This window comes from Vidua macroura, chromosome 5 (genome assembly GCF_024509145.1).
Source record: "Vidua macroura isolate BioBank_ID:100142 chromosome 5, ASM2450914v1, whole genome shotgun sequence".
Lineage (NCBI taxonomy): Eukaryota > Metazoa > Chordata > Aves > Passeriformes > Viduidae > Vidua > Vidua macroura.
In genome coordinates this window covers 28,380,377-28,395,535 of record NC_071575.1, presented here as the reverse complement: position 1 = coordinate 28,395,535, position 15,159 = coordinate 28,380,377, and the positions used below count along the sequence as shown (strand labels likewise).

Below are 15,159 nucleotides of genomic sequence, written 5' to 3'. Positions count from 1 at the left end.
ATACAGTCCATGAATGATTGGAAATAGTGTGGTACTGAATATATTCCCAGACCTACCCGGTGTGAAACATCAGTAGAGCAGGGTCTCTGCAGTGGTCTGTTCTCAGGTGGTTAAGCAATGAAGAGAAAGTGCATAAGCAGACAATCTGCTGTTTTATGGTGATTATAAAGTAATGATTAATAGCATATAAATGAAGTCTGAAAAATAAGTTTAGATTCAGCTCAATATATTTCATGTACTTTCCTTTAATCACTGCATATTCCATTTCCAAGTGCATAAGGATAAAAGCAGGAGTAGAATTTAACACCTTGTAAGTTTTAGGCTTGTTTCTTTAAGTCTAGTTAGAGTCATAAGCAGGCAAGGTATCGTCCTAACCAGCACAAGATTTTATGTAAAAGAGAACTCAAACAAGAAGAGAAGCAAGCAACCCCCCCGACATTACCCTGAAGAAAATCTCCATGTGCTACCAGCACCCACGTTCCCTCAGTAGGTGTGTGCCAGGTCTGGGGCACAACCATCCATGTTCTTGCTGAGCAAATTCCAGCCAACTTTTCCAGACACTCAGCAGAGTGGAAACTGTTCGAAATTATGGGATTTCATGTCTAAAATGCAAAACTGTGCCTCACATGTAGCTTCCATAATCTGAAGCAAGTTACATTTTTTTCAGACCTTAACTCTGACATTTTGTTTGTTAAAGTCTTCACCTTCTATTTAAGTTCATCTTTCCTTTTCCCTTTTTTTTCTTTAAGCAAAAATCTCAGGATGGCTCATGCACATTTAGTATGGATACTAAAGTTTAAAAATACCCATTTTAGGTATTAAGGTCTCAGAGCAGTTTGTAAACATCTGGATGAGAGACTTAACTTTGTCTTTTTAGTGAAAAGCTGAAGGCATAGTCTCTCCATTATCTCTGGAGGAATGCAGTCTGACACTTACTGCTAGGAAATCTGGCCATTCAGATTTGGCAGGATTTCAAAGGAGCTCCCTTTTACAAGTTTTCTTTATTTTTATTTTTTTCTTTTTTTTTTAAAGAAACTGCCATTATTACTGGTGCTGTATTCTAGTAAGAGGCATACATTTTTAGAATGTGCCAGAAATTTTCCAAGTGCCCACAGAATGTCAGGCCAAATTTAAATTTTGTATCTAGTTTGGTTCTAGGCATTACTTGAAACAAGGTATCACATATATTGTATTCATTTTAGCATAACTGTGTGTAAAATAAAGATATTTCCATATAGCTCTGGCTGTTTCAGCAAATAAATTATGCCATGTCCATTCTCCTTCCCTAAATCCCTTTGTCTGAAATTTCTGGTTACCCAGAGCTGGTAAGTGCATTTCCTGTGGCACAGCCACAGGGAATTTTGTACCTTAGGTGATGTGAGGAAGAGGGAGCACTTCAGGATGTGACAAGCTTAACCTCCTCCTCTTCTCCTTTGGCACCTCCACTCACCATAGAGCAATGCATTAGAAAACCCCTCCTTTCTGATGCAGAAAAGTGCCTCTAGATGTGCCCTGCTGCTCCCTCTCAGGGGAGGGGGAAGCCATGACCCCAGGAAGAGAGGCAGGGTGAAGGACAGAGCAGTGGAAGTGCACCCTGGCTGCAGTGAAAGGGAGATTAGAGACCTCTCCAGGAATCCTGATGCCACCTGTCACGACTCTGCTCTGGCACACTGACTCACAGCTGACTGGACAGAGCAGGTCTGTGAACTGCTCCAGGCCCTGCTCACCCACGGTACAGCTTTCTTATGTGAGCAGGGATGCCCGGAGCAGCAGGAGGTTCTGTTCCCTGAGGTACTGCTGGAGGGCACAGAGTTTCTGGCCTTCTTTTTCCATCTTCAGATGAGAACTCTCTCTCCTCTGGAACACTCTCACTTTGGCAGCCTGGTGCTGGTTTTGCTGTTTGTCCTGCTCCCGGGATTCTTGTTCCAGCACTTCCTGCCGTGACTGCATTCTGCTCCTCAGCAACTCCTACATAGAGACATTTAAAACTGTACAGTCAACCTTCATGCCAAATTTCATCCTCGCTTTTCATCTCTGTCCAGCTCTGGGGCCCCCAGCAAAAGGACATGGATCTTGAAGAGGAGGATCACAAAGATGCTCAGAGGGCTGGAGGACCTCTGCAATGGAGCCAGGCTGACAGCTGGGGTTGTTCAGTCTGGAGAAGAGAAGGTTCTGGGGAGACCTTAGAGCACCTTCCAATGCCTGAAGGGCTACAAGAGATGGAGAGGGACTTTTTACAGGGGTGTGAAGTGATGGGACAAGGGGGAATGGCTTTAAACTGATAAAGAGTAGGTTTAGATTAGATACTAGGAATAAATTCTTTCCTGTGGGCATGGAGAGGTACTGGCACAGGTTGCCCAGAGAAGCTGTGGATGCCCCATCCCTGGCAGGTTGGACAGGGGGTTCTGAGCAGTTTGGTCTAGTGGAAGGTGTCCCTGCTCATGGCAGGGAGCTCGAGACTAGATGAACACAATCCAAATCATCCTACAGTACTATGATTCTCACTAGTAGAAGTAAGAAATTGATATAATCTATGGAAATTAATTCCTTGCATGCAGAAAGACTTCTTTTGTGGCAGAGTTAGGGAATTTTACCTTCCACCTTTCATCTTTATACACATGCCAAAAAAATGTTACCCTTTTTATCTCTAAATATTGGATGTCATATTGGATGTAAAACAGGTGAAATATACAAATACTCCAGATACTGACACTGCTGCAAACATGGCAGAAGAGGAAAATAACTTCTGGAATTGCCCTTACCAGCCTTTCTTTCTCTTGTTCACAGCTCCTTTTGTTGCTTTCTGCCTGCAGCTCCTCTCTCTGCAAACGCTGTGTCTGTAAGAATTGAAGCCTCTGCCTTGCCTTCCTCTCCTCCTCTTCTCGAAAGAAGGATTCCTTCCTACTCCTCTCAGCCCCAGCAGCCTGGAGCAGTGCCATGTGTTGCAAAGCTCTCTCTTTGTGCTCCAGCTGTTTCTCCAGCCCTTGCAATGTTCTCTGACGCAATCGCTGCCTGTTTCCAAAACAAAATTTCTCAAATTTCTCATAAAGAAAGAGCAATAAAAAAGACAGTGCATAAGACACAAAGCAGATATTTTGGCAATCTGTGTTCAGTTAATATTCCAGGACAACCTCTTTGTTAGGTTATGAGGATTAAACCTGTGTCCAGAACAGAGGTAGCAAAAGCCCCAAATGGGCTGGTGCCTGATGTCAGCAGTTTTGGTCTGAGGACAGGACTGAAGGCAATCTGCCCTTGGAGATAATGCTGTGTACCCACTCCCTCACACCTCAAGCACTGATTTTATTCCTAGTAGGGAACCACTGTGACCCCTCTGCAGAGCCCAGCAAAAAGCACAACGTGGGATGTGCAGGGACTGAAGGAGAGCAGCAGGGAGCAGATGTTACCAACCTTCCAACATTTAGCACAAAAAGCAGTCAGTTCCCAGCATCACCTCTGGCTGTCCCTGCGTAGCTGGTGCCGGGTGCCATCTGCCTCTTGCTGTTGCTCCCTCTTCAGCTGCCTCTGTTCCTCTTGCCACCTTTTGTGCTCAACCTTGGCTCTGCTGAAGTCCAGCTCTTTCCACTTCTGAGATGCACCACTAAGGATTGATTTCTACAAGAAAAAAAAGAAAACTGCACCTTTAGTCCATTCTTTATGCATACTGTAAACACACAAAACCAGAACAGCCCAGCTTGAATGTCTCTCCTGGGGCTTAGAAGCTACAAAGGCTCACAAATACTGTAGTGTTGATTCCCATCCATGAAAACACTCAGGATGATGCTAAAACCTGTAGAAAACATTAGGCTTAATCAACAAAGAGGTGCCTGAAAATCCAGTCTTAAGAGTTCTCCATAGATCAGTAGGCTGTTCAGTTCTGAAGCCAATCCTTAAAACTCCCCAGTTTTTGGGTCAACTTCTGGTTTGGATAGAAAATCCAGGTTCTGACCATAAAACATATGTTCCTTACTAGATTCTATTAGCAAGATAAATACCTGCCCCCATCTGGCCAAACCCAGAACATTCCCAAGTTCTCTGCAGGTGTTGCAACTCTTCACCTTTTGTTGTTTGGGATTTCTACCCATGCTCAAGCAGTCTTTGTGTTTTCTTCAGCAGGAGCTTCATTTCAATGCTATAGTGCTGCCGATTTGTGTTTCTAAATGCACTGTGCCATGTACAGAGATGAAGGAGCACCTACAAGGCGTCTTTTCACAGCCATAGTGAAATATTTATTTGTTTTTGTACTCCTTACAGTGCCCTTTATGAGGGAAGCGCAAGGAAACACCACCAAACCTTTAGACATGTATTCCATTTTACATTGCTAGAGCTGTTTGGGGCTGGAACAGAGTTCCCCCAAAATATTTTCCTCTGTCAAATGCATCCTTCTTCCTCCTATTCCAAAATGCAGTTAGCATGTTCCTGCTATCAGCTGCTCCTCTGCAAACAGAATGTCTCCTTCCAGTGCTTTCCTGGGCACAACTTGAATACCACAAGCTGGAAAACACTACAGGACTTTCAAATAATGTTCCTGCCAGTCTTACACAGCATTTGGACTGGTTTCTCTTAACACATTGATCTGTATGGCTTCCCAGGGGCTGTAAACAGCTTTGTTCTCCAGTGTATTGCTATTCTTAGCAAAAAAATGTACCTTGTGCGTGTGTTTAATGACACACACACAGGGAGAGATCAAAGGAAGAATCAAAGGTGTTTTATAGGTGGGAGGTGAACAAATGATGTTTTCCAGCAGGTAAAGTACCAGCCTAAGGATCAGGAGACTTCTAGTTCCAACCATGCCCTAACATGCACTCTTTGCTGTGGCCCTCAGATGACTGCCTAAACTTTCTCTTTTTTGCTTTCAGTGTCTGTAGAAGAGGAATTTTTTTTTTTTTTTTTTTTTTTTGCTATCTAGTAGAGCTGGCTGAGAAGCTTATTTAGAAGAGATTAGATCTAACATACAAAAACATTCTGTCAAAAGTGCTGAGCAAAAATACCACAAGTGCCCTGTCCTGCACAATGTGGGCTCCCAAGTGGAGCCCTTAAGTCTCTATTTATGCATAACCATTATTCTACACAGGCATTATTCCTGTTGCAGCAAAAACCTTTGTGAAAGATCTCAGAAGAGAACATTCTCACATGACAAACAAATCTCATCATCCTAAGAACTAAACCTAAATACTCACTGTGATGCTTTTGTCTTTTAGAAGGTTTGGGAGATGTGTGGCTCTCCCAGCCAGCAGGTGGGTGGTACTGTGTGGTCTCTGCACACGAAAGGCTGATCTGATGGTCAGGCTGTCTTTCTCCAGTGATTGATTCACTTGGGCAAAGAAGCTCTGGCACCTGAAAGGAACCAAAGCACTGCTTCCCAGGGAAGGGCTCCTCTGGGAATGCTGGACTGAAGCTTCTGCCACTCTGGACTCAAAAAGGCCTTTCAAATAAATTAGGGCAAGGACATATGAGAATATAGGAAGCTTATAAAAAGAAAGCAAATTAAAAGAACAAAAGGTCTGCTCATATGAAATATATTCAAGAGAGGATTTTATAACATTTTCCTATGAGGAAGTGGGACAGTTTTTAGTCTCCTCAAAAGATGTTCCAGCTTTTCAGAAACAAGGTTGCCATTGCATTTAGGCAAGAGTTTTGCCTGGGAAACTGCATTTTGCCTGGCACTTCTTACAACTACTCAGGCTAAAGGATTGTTTACATAGTATCTCACAGATTTGCATGAACTGCTTTGAGATGAGTAAAAATGATAAATCTTTCGATAAGGCAATGCCTGAGCTCCACATCCTGCTGAGAGACAGGAGACATTAGCATGGGCACAACGCTGCTAACACAGTTTTTGGGTAACTGAGAACAGGAGCAGAGTTTGCTCACACCTTTCTGCTAAGGACAGGGCCGACCTGAGTGGCAGCTGTTGCATGGAATGATGCTGGAACACCAGCTAGAAGGAATGTGCACTTCTGTTTGACTTTTCATTCTCCCTCTTCCAGCAGTGTCACAAAGCAATAACAGAGAAAGCTTTAGGCTTTCAGAATCCTCTCTTAGATGTCTGAAATTGTCACAAAGCTGAGAACAGCAACAAATTGATCAAAATCATGAACCAGCCTTTTTGGCTGTTCAGGGAACAAAATTCTACTCAGTGACATTATAAAGCAATAATTTTCAGCACAGATAAGAGGATTGTTTTGCAGAAAAGTCCTGGTGAAATCTTGTTGCTATACACAGTCACAGTTAATGTTAAATATTAATTTTTAAAGTAAGGAAATTTTTATTTATACTGAGCTCTACAATATAGGTTAAAAACCCCCAAAAGCTGCTACTGCAGTGGCTGAGCTGTAAAAGTCAAAAAATCTTAAGTTCCATCTGAAAATTCTTTCACTTTGAGAGAAGATGAATAACTTCTCAAGCCATAGCACCATTAATACCTATATATAAAAGTGGCATTATGGTATTTTCTTGTGAAGCACCAAGAATTATGGTGACAGATCTTATACATGATGCCATCCTGCACTGATACTATGTGCTAAGTCTTATGTTTGGGTAAAAGAGTTACAGTTCCAATACCATGCTCATGTTCAAAATTAGCTTCAGTTTCAGCATCCTGCTGTCTGCTCTCTGCTTCTTCCTTTTGATTTGTCTCCATTAACCAGCTGTCTGTGTTGACAGCAGTATCAACCACAGCATGAGCCATCTCCCTCTGAGGGCTCTAGAAATAACAAGAAATGCAATCATAATCCAGACCTGATAAGAAAAGAATAGGTTTATTTAATGAGTTTACAGCATAAGATCTTAAGGTGTAACTGAAGTTTAAGAGAGAACGAAAAAAAAAACCAAATTCTGGGGGACTTCTTTACTAAAGAAACAACTCATAGGTAATTTCTGATCACTTCCTGAGTTTCCCTATGTCTCCAAATGACCTGAAGTACTTTTGCCTGAAAGGGTCCAAACTGGTACAAAAGAGATCAGGCCAGAGGAGCTCTGGCTGAAAGACAGCCCTGCTTCTGGCATGTGCCAGAATTTGGATTCCAACCCTTGCAGAGCAATGCAGATAAGTGTGGCAGTAGCTGGTGCACATTAACCTCCTCCTTACTGATCCTCACCCATTGCCCTGCTCACAAGCACCAAATCAACTGCTGAGGACTACATAAATCTCTTGTGGTCTTTGGCTGGAAGAGGGGACACCTCTAACAGGGTGGAGATGTTAAAAGAATCATGTAAGAGACTGCCTTGGTATGGAACAATCCCTACTGTAATTCTTATCCAGTGTCAAGTCTTCTGACACTTTTTCCTTTTTTTGCCTTTACCTCCTTCACACAGAAGCAGAATGCAGAGGGACTGGGCTATGCAACACTTCCCATGTTCTGCATCCATGGAAGAGGTTCTAGAAGCCTGCTCCAGCCAGGGATAATGACAGATTATAGCTCTTATCCCAGTCAAAGGAAGGCAGTGCAAAGTCTCCCCATTCTTTAGAAAGAAGGCATAAGGAGCAGGCCTTAAACCTCTAGCTTGGTACCAAGGGTAGTTAACTTGCAGTAACAAAGCAGATATTTGTGCAAATAGCAGACCATAAATTAACAGACGAGCCAGGGTGAAGCACTTTTTACCTTCTCAGTTTCTATAACCTCACGGTCCTCTTCCAAACAAGACCTAACATCTTCTGGAACGCTGTCTGTCTCCAATCTCTTCTCTTCCTCTCTGGAAACCCTTTCTGAAGATGCAATCCTCAATTCAGACAGTTGCTGTTCTATTTTCTTGCTGAGCTTTTCTTCAGCGAGGCTTGCTCCCGGGATGAAGGCGTTTTCCTGCTGCACTTTGCACTCTGCAGGCCATGTGGGTTCCCAGGCTCCAAGGCAGCACTGGAGAAGTGAAGTACACCCCCAGCAGCACTCTGCATAGGGATGAGTGGAATACAGAGCCTCTGGGCAGCAATCCAGGCCCAGGTGACCCTCTCCGTAGTGCCCTGAGGCTCTATAACCTGGTGCCACAAGGTATGGGTAATCCAAGCTTGAATCTACCACCATCTGCCTGGCTGCTAAAGGCATATGCAGCTCCAGGATGATGCGTTCGCTTAGGGACAGGGGAATCCACAGAGCTTGGGCAGAAGACACCTCCTTAGTCTGCCCATTCCAGAAATTCACAAGCACTCCCCTTTCATTGTGTGCTGTGCATAATGGGGAAAAAAAAAGGGGCAAGTAATGTATTAGCAGCATGTCAATCTGTGTGAATTATCTCATAGAGAGCAGGAGGTAAAAGTAATGACTTGTGTTTCAGACAATTCTGTAACAACTTCCATGATTTTATTCTTCACAGGTTTAAAATTTGACTTTCTCCTGAATTTCCTGTGAGGAGACAGGAGATATAAAAAAATCTCACTTGCCACAGCAGGTGGGATTTTTACCCTGAAATAGCTGGAAAGCAGACTAACAGATAATGAGGTGACCTTCAGGAGGATCAGGAATGTTTTTTGACTTGTGTTGGGAGGATGCTATCCCCAACCCCTAACTTTTTAGGAAGTTTTCACCCACAGAACAAAGCAAAGGCAAATTCTGTGAGCTGCATTAATTCTGACCCTGAAAAAGTGGCTTAGTGCCAACAATAAAAACACAATGAAGAGAACCCAAGGAGCAGGAGGTGAATTCTCCGTGCTGGAGCCTATTCTCTTCCCTGCAGTGACCAGCACCTATGGCAAGTCCAGTGCTGATAAGAAAACTAAAACACTCAGTACCTAAAGGTGCTTCTGTGTTCTCCACAACCCTTAGCACAGTGCCAGGGCCAAAACGTTTGGCTGGAGCCTCCCATGGTGCCAAGACTCTGTCCCCTGGAGCAAGAGGCTGTCGCCGGGCGTCTTCGTAGTGCAGAATGTCATAGAGAGGCGTTTCCTGCCAGTCACGCTGGACCCTGCCCTTCAGAGCACAACTTTGGTCAAACTCAACTAAAAAGCTTTCCCTGGAGCCCTGCAAGAGTAAAACATGTGGTTTGCAAGGCAATTTGCAAGGTCCAGTTAACATCAAAGCTTAAGTGCTAAGAGAGAAGTGGCAGAAATCCCAGGAAGTGGAATGTGATCTGGGAATGCAGCTTTCCTCTTCTACCAGGGTTTCACTGTACTGTGTCCACACAACTTCAAAAGTGAATAAAAAGCTGGGGCTTAAGGGGCTGACAGATTTTTTTTGTCCTTTCACTTTGGAGGTAGTTTTTAGTAATAACACAATTAGCAGGCTAAAGCAGAACTCTACCAGGAAAATCTCCCACCAGAAAAAGAGCGGCCAAAAGAAACCGTGTATGATGCAGTTCACCACAATCAGAAGGATAACAAACAGTCCTTCAGCAATCACAAGGGTAACAAAGCAGTGTAAAGTCACAATTGGCATAAATTTAAATACTTTAATTGAAACCTTCAGCAGTGAGTGAGGGCAAGATCTACTGCCAGAATCTCAGCCTTCTCTGCAGGTCCTTGAGTGCACTTACAGAAATAATACTGTCAGCTTCTACTCCAGCTGATGTCACTTGTGTCCCCATCTGTTCTACCCCACACTGAAGCTAACAGATATCCTCACCTATACTAGCACCAACATTTATTAAATTAACCTGCAAAATTAACTAGATTTTAAAAGAAAACCTGCAGGGGGGATTTTCTGTCTGGCATCCCAAATCATCTCGCAATTCCCCAAAACACAGATGGAAAAGAATGAGGAAAGCTCTCAGTTTGGTAAAGAGGAAGTGGACACTGGAGACAAACATTTTGGATTACTGGCTGTGTTTAGCTAACTAACTCTGCTGCTAGGCTGGGCAAAAGTAGACAACAGGGATAAGGGACCTGTTTTGTCTGTCTCTGAATAAAAACTCATTATAACTACACAAACAGATTGGTCTCCAGGCTGTTCTTACTTGCAGGGCCCCTCACAGCAAACAGCCAGACAGCACCAGGTAACAGATGAAAACAGGGTGTGGGGAGGCAACAGTGGCTAGGAAGTGCACTGTAATACTGGAGGGCCATCCCACAGTGAGGGCTTGGGACTGGTGAGTATGGGAAGAACAGAGAAAAAACCATACATGCTCTTACAGCCAAGTTGCCAATAAATTGTTACCTTCACCTCCTGGACAATGTGGCCCAGGTAGTAATAGCCATCAGTTTCTCTCCTTGCCAACACACGAGCCCCCCTCAAGACACGGGAAACCTCCAGGGATGAACCAATGAAATTCCTTTTGCTTGAGGGTATCAGGGGCATGCAAAAGGGACCTGGGTTCCAGGCACAAACACGACAGCTGTGGAAAACAAAAATACAAGAAGTACTGAAAAGCTCAGCACCAGATACTCTGCAACTTACTAAAAACAAACTAAATCAACATGGAAAAATAACCCCACCCTGCAATAACTGTCTTTGTTTCCCAGCTTTTTCTTCTCTGCTTTTCCAGTGACCCACCTACAGATTATGAGCTTACTGTGTTATTGGACATCTTGGCAGCAGAGAGCTACAGGAATCTTTATTAGCTGTGTAGCAGCACTGGACATGTGAGATGGATGTGGAGCTTACCTGGAGGGGGGAAGGAGGAGATGGAAGCAGAAAATGAGCATGATTTTTCAACACTTAAATCCTTAAACAGGAATATTGTCTACAAAGTTGAAATTTACTTTCAGTTTATTACTTCTCTTCATAATTCTTCCAGCATATCTTGTAGCACTATGCTGCTTATCTGTAAATTCATCACAAATGGTTTTGATTTTGAGAAATAAAGTTTGGAAGGAAAGAATATTAAAAAAAAACCCCTAAGAACTACATGCTAACCCCCCCACCCTGTTGCACCTGGTTTCTATTCAGCTGCTAGGAGCATAGCAGGGGTCAGCAGCCAGTGTCCATATGTGCACTACTGCTGCTTACACAGCTTCCAAGCTCCCCTGGCATGCAAAACTGAAAGGTCAATGAAAGGACCTGAAGTCAAGGAAGAGTGAAGAAAGTGGGGGTTCAGTCTAGGGGGACAAAGTTGCCTCTGCAGGTCAAAGCCAGCAGTGGAAACATCCAGCTTGAGCAAGATGGGAAACGTGGGATGCTTGAGAGCAAGGACACAGGGAACAGAATGCCAGGGACTGCAAGAAGGCAGAAAGACAAAATACAAGGCAGTTGGAATACAGAACTCACAACAAAACTATGGACTTTGTACCAAAGCATTCAGCTTTTATGGAAAAACATAAATTCGGCATGGAGCACACTGCAAGGTTGCAACACATTGCACATGGTAAGTAAAAACTGCTTGAAAAGTTTGCTGCTATTCCCTGTAAACTGCTGCTGAAAATGGCTCAGATGAGCAGGGAAATTAAAATTCCTTAATGACGAGGCTATCCACTGCTGCTTCAGCTGAGGATGTCAGGTGTCTGGGGTGTTAACAAATTGAGAAAATATTACTTATTTAAAATACCTTCAGGAGGGTCGCAGAAATCTTCTCCAGTTCTTTGTTGAGTGTTATCCAATATAGATTCAGGAGGAACTACAAGCGTGGATTAAGCTTACATTCGCATCATACCTTGTCAGGAGGAGTAGAGGAGTGTTGGATTCCTTGAAAGGACCTCCCTGAAAGTCTAGGTACTTTCTCCATTATTTTTTGCTTGCTTCTTTCGTGATCACCTCAATGTCCCAGAAGGCACACCATATGCATTACTGGATGCAACTGGTTCTCCACAAGAAGCTGGCAGAATTCCTCTGACCCTGCTCTGGCATATACCGGTGAACAGATCCACCCCACCGGCAGCACGGGCTTTCCATCCTCCTCAAAGCGTCGGGACTGAAACCAGGCTGCAGCTCCAGGAACACTGCTGAGCGAGCAATAAGCAGTCAGCCGCGCCGCTGTAACACCTGTGGGAGAGGGAAAACGGGAGAGAAGAACACAACTCTCTCAGGTGGGAATTCTATATTGGGTATTCCTTTGCCGAGGCATCGCCCCTGCGTTCCCGCTCCGGCTGCCGGCCCAGAGAGCGGGAAGAGGCTCCGCACCAGCTGCTTCCTCCGCGACACCCCAGGGCGAGTCCCGCATCCCGGCCCAGCCACGGCGGGAGGCGCCGCCGGGACACCGCCCGTGCCCCGCTGCTCCGCAACCGGACGGCTTGGGCCGGGCTGCCCGGGCTTGGACAGAGGGACGCGCTGCTCCTTTCGCCCCTTCCTTAAACAGCTGCCCTTCCTGGCAGCTGGAGCCGTCTTCTCCCCCGCCTCTCCGAAAAGGAGCGGCTTGGCTGGGGAGCTCGCTCCGCTCCGCGGCCCCCGTGGGAGACGCCAACTTCCGGGAGAACTCACGGAGAAGCCGCCCTTGGTGCCGCCCCGGCGCTCCCAAGTGCTGTGGGGAGTGAGGGGCAGATGTGCGGGGGCAGTGCGTGTTGTCCTCGCGCCCCGGGACACTTCGGTGCCCCGAGCTGTCCCCGTGCCCCGGGCCACCACCACCCTTCCCAGGATCTCTCCGAGCCCCGGGCTCTCTCCGTTTCCCGGGATACCCCGGTGCCGCGGGCTGTCTCCGCCCCGGAAGGCGGCGGTCGCGCCAATCGCCGGGGCTGTTGCTGGGCGGTGCGGGTGACATTGGGCACGGCCATGGTGGTGGCGGCGCTGGGCCGAGCGGCGGGGCGGCTGCTGCGGGCCGGGGCCGCCGTGCCCGGGCGGCGGCGGTGAGCGGGGCGGGCCGGGCAGCGGGGCTGGCGGGCGGGCCGGGGCCGGCGGGGCCCGGAGTGAGGCGGGGCCGTGCTGTGTTGCAGTGCGGGCGGCGGGGTGCACATCCCGCCGCGGTACCGGCAGTTCCCGGAGCTGACGCGGGCGCAGGTGATCCGAAGCGAGATGCTCAGCGGCTTCATGTGGTTCTGGATCCTCTGGCACTTCTGGCACAACTCGGACATGGTGCTGGTGAGGCCGGCGCGGCGGCCGGGGGCGGGGAGCGCGGGCTGGGCCCCGGCCGCGCTCTGACGGGCCTCTCTCCCAGGGACACTTCCCCTATCCCGACGCTTCGACTTGGACGGACGAGGAGCTCGGCATCCCTCCGGACAATGAGGAATAGCAGCACACCGGTACGGCTCCCCTCCTCTCCTCGCTGAGCGCGGCTGCGGTGCAGCCCCGGGCACCGTGCCCGGCTGGTACCGCTGCTGGGACCCTGCTCCCAGCACTGCCCCGGGGAAACGTGCCCAACCCCTGCGGCACAGGAGGCAGTGTCCGCACTGCTCATTGCCTTCACACGGGTGTCTCGGCTGCCTGAGACCAGGCAGCCCTCTTTTGGCAATATAAGGCTGCACTGTAACAACCCACTTTTGTTAGGAGCTGTAGCTTACCGGGTACCGGTTCTAAATTATTTTCTTCATGCTGTTCTGTAGAGCCAGCATTATCTATCTTCGAAGACATACTCTGTTTCTAGAGAGATCTGTCTATATATCCCCTTAGACATTTTAGGCTTTTGCTTGTTCCCAGTTCTTTAATTACCCAGCCTTTTTTAAGCTGTTGTGTCACACATTACAGCTCCAAACCAAAAGCTTCAACTACTGCTGAAGGCAGCATTGAGGAGGTCGTCCTTCTGCTCTGCGTAGTAGGAAAATGATGAGCGAAAAGGTTCTCAGATTTTTCTTCTGTTATTTTCAGGTTCCTGGAACTAATTGAGGCCCCTGGAACCAAATCTTTGGCTCCTGGGTCCTTATGTGAATAAAACTGTAAACAAAGTCTAAGCTGAACTGTTTTTTTTTTTTTCTATTTTAAGTAGAATTCTTGGAAAATCACCATGACAGCTGTAAAGTTGTAGTACTTGAGTACACATGAGCTTCTGTAATGCCTGCTTGATAGAGAATGTGCTTGCCCCAAGAAGTAAGGTCCATGAGTGCGTGGCAGGTAACAGTCTTAGCAATAAAGGCTCTGCCAAATAACCAATGTAGAGGTGAGGGGAAATTGCCATAGAAGCAGGAGAATTTACCTAGAAGAGGACCCAGACTCAGGCTTTTCCCAGGATGAAGGAAAACTCCCCTTGGGTATATAAAAGTTCAGACTAGTAAAGGTAAAAATGCCTTAGGGCTCAGCACAGCAGTCAAGGAGGCAGTGATCCAGCTTAAGGAAGATGAAGGGAGGAGGGCTACACTGCAGGAGTCCCTTGATTTTATTTTTTTCCTTCTCTTCCCCTTCCAGAGTTATATCCTAAAGTAACTTTTTCACTCCCCTTAACCATCTGAGTTGCACCCCTCCAACTTTGTGGAGAGGAGTCATGCATGACACAATAAACAATCTCCTTCAGACTTTTCCATGCAGTCAATCTTTATTATAGCAGTATTCTCATATTCACATCAAGTACATAGAACTTTTTACCTTTCATATAATACAGAGTTCTTTAAATAACTTTACACTGAAATAGTTTTCTTCAATCTGAATTCAGCTATCAAATTTTAATATGTTTTAAGTCTCCATGCTCTCTAACCAAACTGGACAATATTTCCCATTGTACAAATTTACATGAGAAAAACTCCGAAGTACAAATGAAGGGACAACAAAAGTAAAGGGAGAAGGAACAAACAAGAAAAGTAAGTTGTATTGGCAATTACAGGGGAAACTTGAGAAGGAACAAAGGGGAGTTGCCATGACCTACCTAACAGGAAACCAAAAATAAACATTTTGTTATGAATTAAAAAATAAATACAAGTTTCAAAACAATTACTCCATTGTAGATTTTAAAAAGCAGCTATGGAAATCTACTAACACAATGGGTTGGATTTTTTTTAAGTAACCAGACTGGACCTTTTACTTTGCAGTCATAAGCCCCTTGCAAACCTCTGGTGGTCAGAAAAAAAAAAAAATACAGCTGAAAGGAATGTGTTAGCACAGAGTTTAAAGTGGTGGGACATAAATTTCATTGCACTAAGGAACAAACAAACAAATCAAATCTGTATATAAATTTCCCTTTCCTCTCCTTACTATGTACTTTGCCTCTCATAAACAAGCCTCTGTATTATGAGGTAATGCCATTGTCTTGACTATATATAAAAATAATAAAGTTTAAAGGATATAGATCTGGATATCTATAAACTTTAAACAAGCCAGTCCTCTCTTACTCCCCCAGAGGGTCCAACCAGTGAGTGCTACCCCTTCCGTCACTGGTCCATGCATGGTGCTCTCCTGGGAAGCCCAGGAGACCTGTGCCCCTTTCCTAATCTAGGAAAAGCAG

The 15,159-nt window shown here is 45.7% G+C and overlaps 2 protein-coding genes across 6 annotated transcripts; one reads left to right on the top strand and one right to left on the bottom strand.

Moving 5' to 3' along the window:
* Positions 1 to 205: 205 nt before the first annotated feature.
* Positions 206 to 12,359, bottom strand: LOC128807860 (uncharacterized protein C11orf16 homolog). Of its 4 annotated transcripts, none has more exons than XM_053978514.1 (11): positions 12,279 to 12,359; positions 11,515 to 11,843; positions 10,438 to 10,529; positions 10,083 to 10,260; positions 8,723 to 8,951; positions 7,602 to 8,158; positions 6,562 to 6,703; positions 5,178 to 5,422; positions 3,452 to 3,612; positions 2,763 to 3,012; positions 206 to 1,968 (listed from the first exon to the last, which is right to left on the bottom strand). In XM_053978514.1, exons 2-11 carry the CDS (start codon positions 11,584 to 11,586, stop codon positions 1,744 to 1,746), a joined length of 2,151 nt encoding a protein of 716 aa, XP_053834489.1. In that variant the 5' UTR covers positions 11,587 to 11,843; positions 12,279 to 12,359; the 3' UTR covers positions 206 to 1,743. The 4 variants fall into 4 exon arrangements, with proteins under 4 accessions (XP_053834489.1, XP_053834490.1, XP_053834491.1 ...); XM_053978516.1 differs by having other exon boundaries at positions 1,878 to 2,155; XM_053978517.1 differs by lacking the exon at positions 206 to 1,968 and adding an exon at positions 2,129 to 2,210.
* Positions 12,360 to 12,548: 189 nt separating this feature from the next.
* NDUFB2 (NADH:ubiquinone oxidoreductase subunit B2) lies at positions 12,549 to 13,678 on the top strand. Of its 2 annotated transcripts, none has more exons than XM_053978520.1 (4): positions 12,549 to 12,640; positions 12,728 to 12,872; positions 12,949 to 13,033; positions 13,596 to 13,678. In XM_053978520.1, exons 1-3 carry the CDS (start codon positions 12,567 to 12,569, stop codon positions 13,021 to 13,023), a joined length of 294 nt encoding a protein of 97 aa, XP_053834495.1. In that variant the 5' UTR covers positions 12,549 to 12,566; the 3' UTR covers positions 13,024 to 13,033; positions 13,596 to 13,678. The 2 variants fall into 2 exon arrangements, with proteins under 2 accessions (XP_053834495.1, XP_053834496.1); XM_053978521.1 differs by having other exon boundaries at positions 13,476 to 13,678.
* Positions 13,679 to 15,159: the final 1,481 nt, after the last annotated feature.

What these genes read in the sequence shown, in the direction of transcription:
- LOC128807860 (XM_053978514.1), bottom strand. Translation starts at nt 11,586, where the DNA reads ATGGAGAAAGTACCTAGACTTTCAGGGAGGTCCTTTCAAGGAATCCAA. An exon ending in TAATTTTGAACATGAGCATG is followed by an intron (nt 5,423 to 6,561) that starts GTATTGGAACTG and finishes TTTATTTGAAAG; the next exon opens with GCCTTTTTGAGTCCAGAGTG. An exon ending in AACAAGAGAAAGAAAGGCTG is followed by an intron (nt 1,969 to 2,762) that starts GTAAGGGCAATT and finishes GTCTCTATGTAG; the next exon opens with GAGTTGCTGAGGAGCAGAAT.
- NDUFB2 (XM_053978520.1), top strand. Translation starts at nt 12,567, where the DNA reads ATGGTGGTGGCGGCGCTGGGCCGAGCGGCGGGGCGGCTGCTGCGGGCC. An exon ending in GCCGTGCCCGGGCGGCGGCG is followed by an intron (nt 12,641 to 12,727) that starts GTGAGCGGGGCG and finishes GCTGTGTTGCAG; the next exon opens with TGCGGGCGGCGGGGTGCACA. An exon ending in ACAACTCGGACATGGTGCTG is followed by an intron (nt 12,873 to 12,948) that starts GTGAGGCCGGCG and finishes CCTCTCTCCCAG; the next exon opens with GGACACTTCCCCTATCCCGA.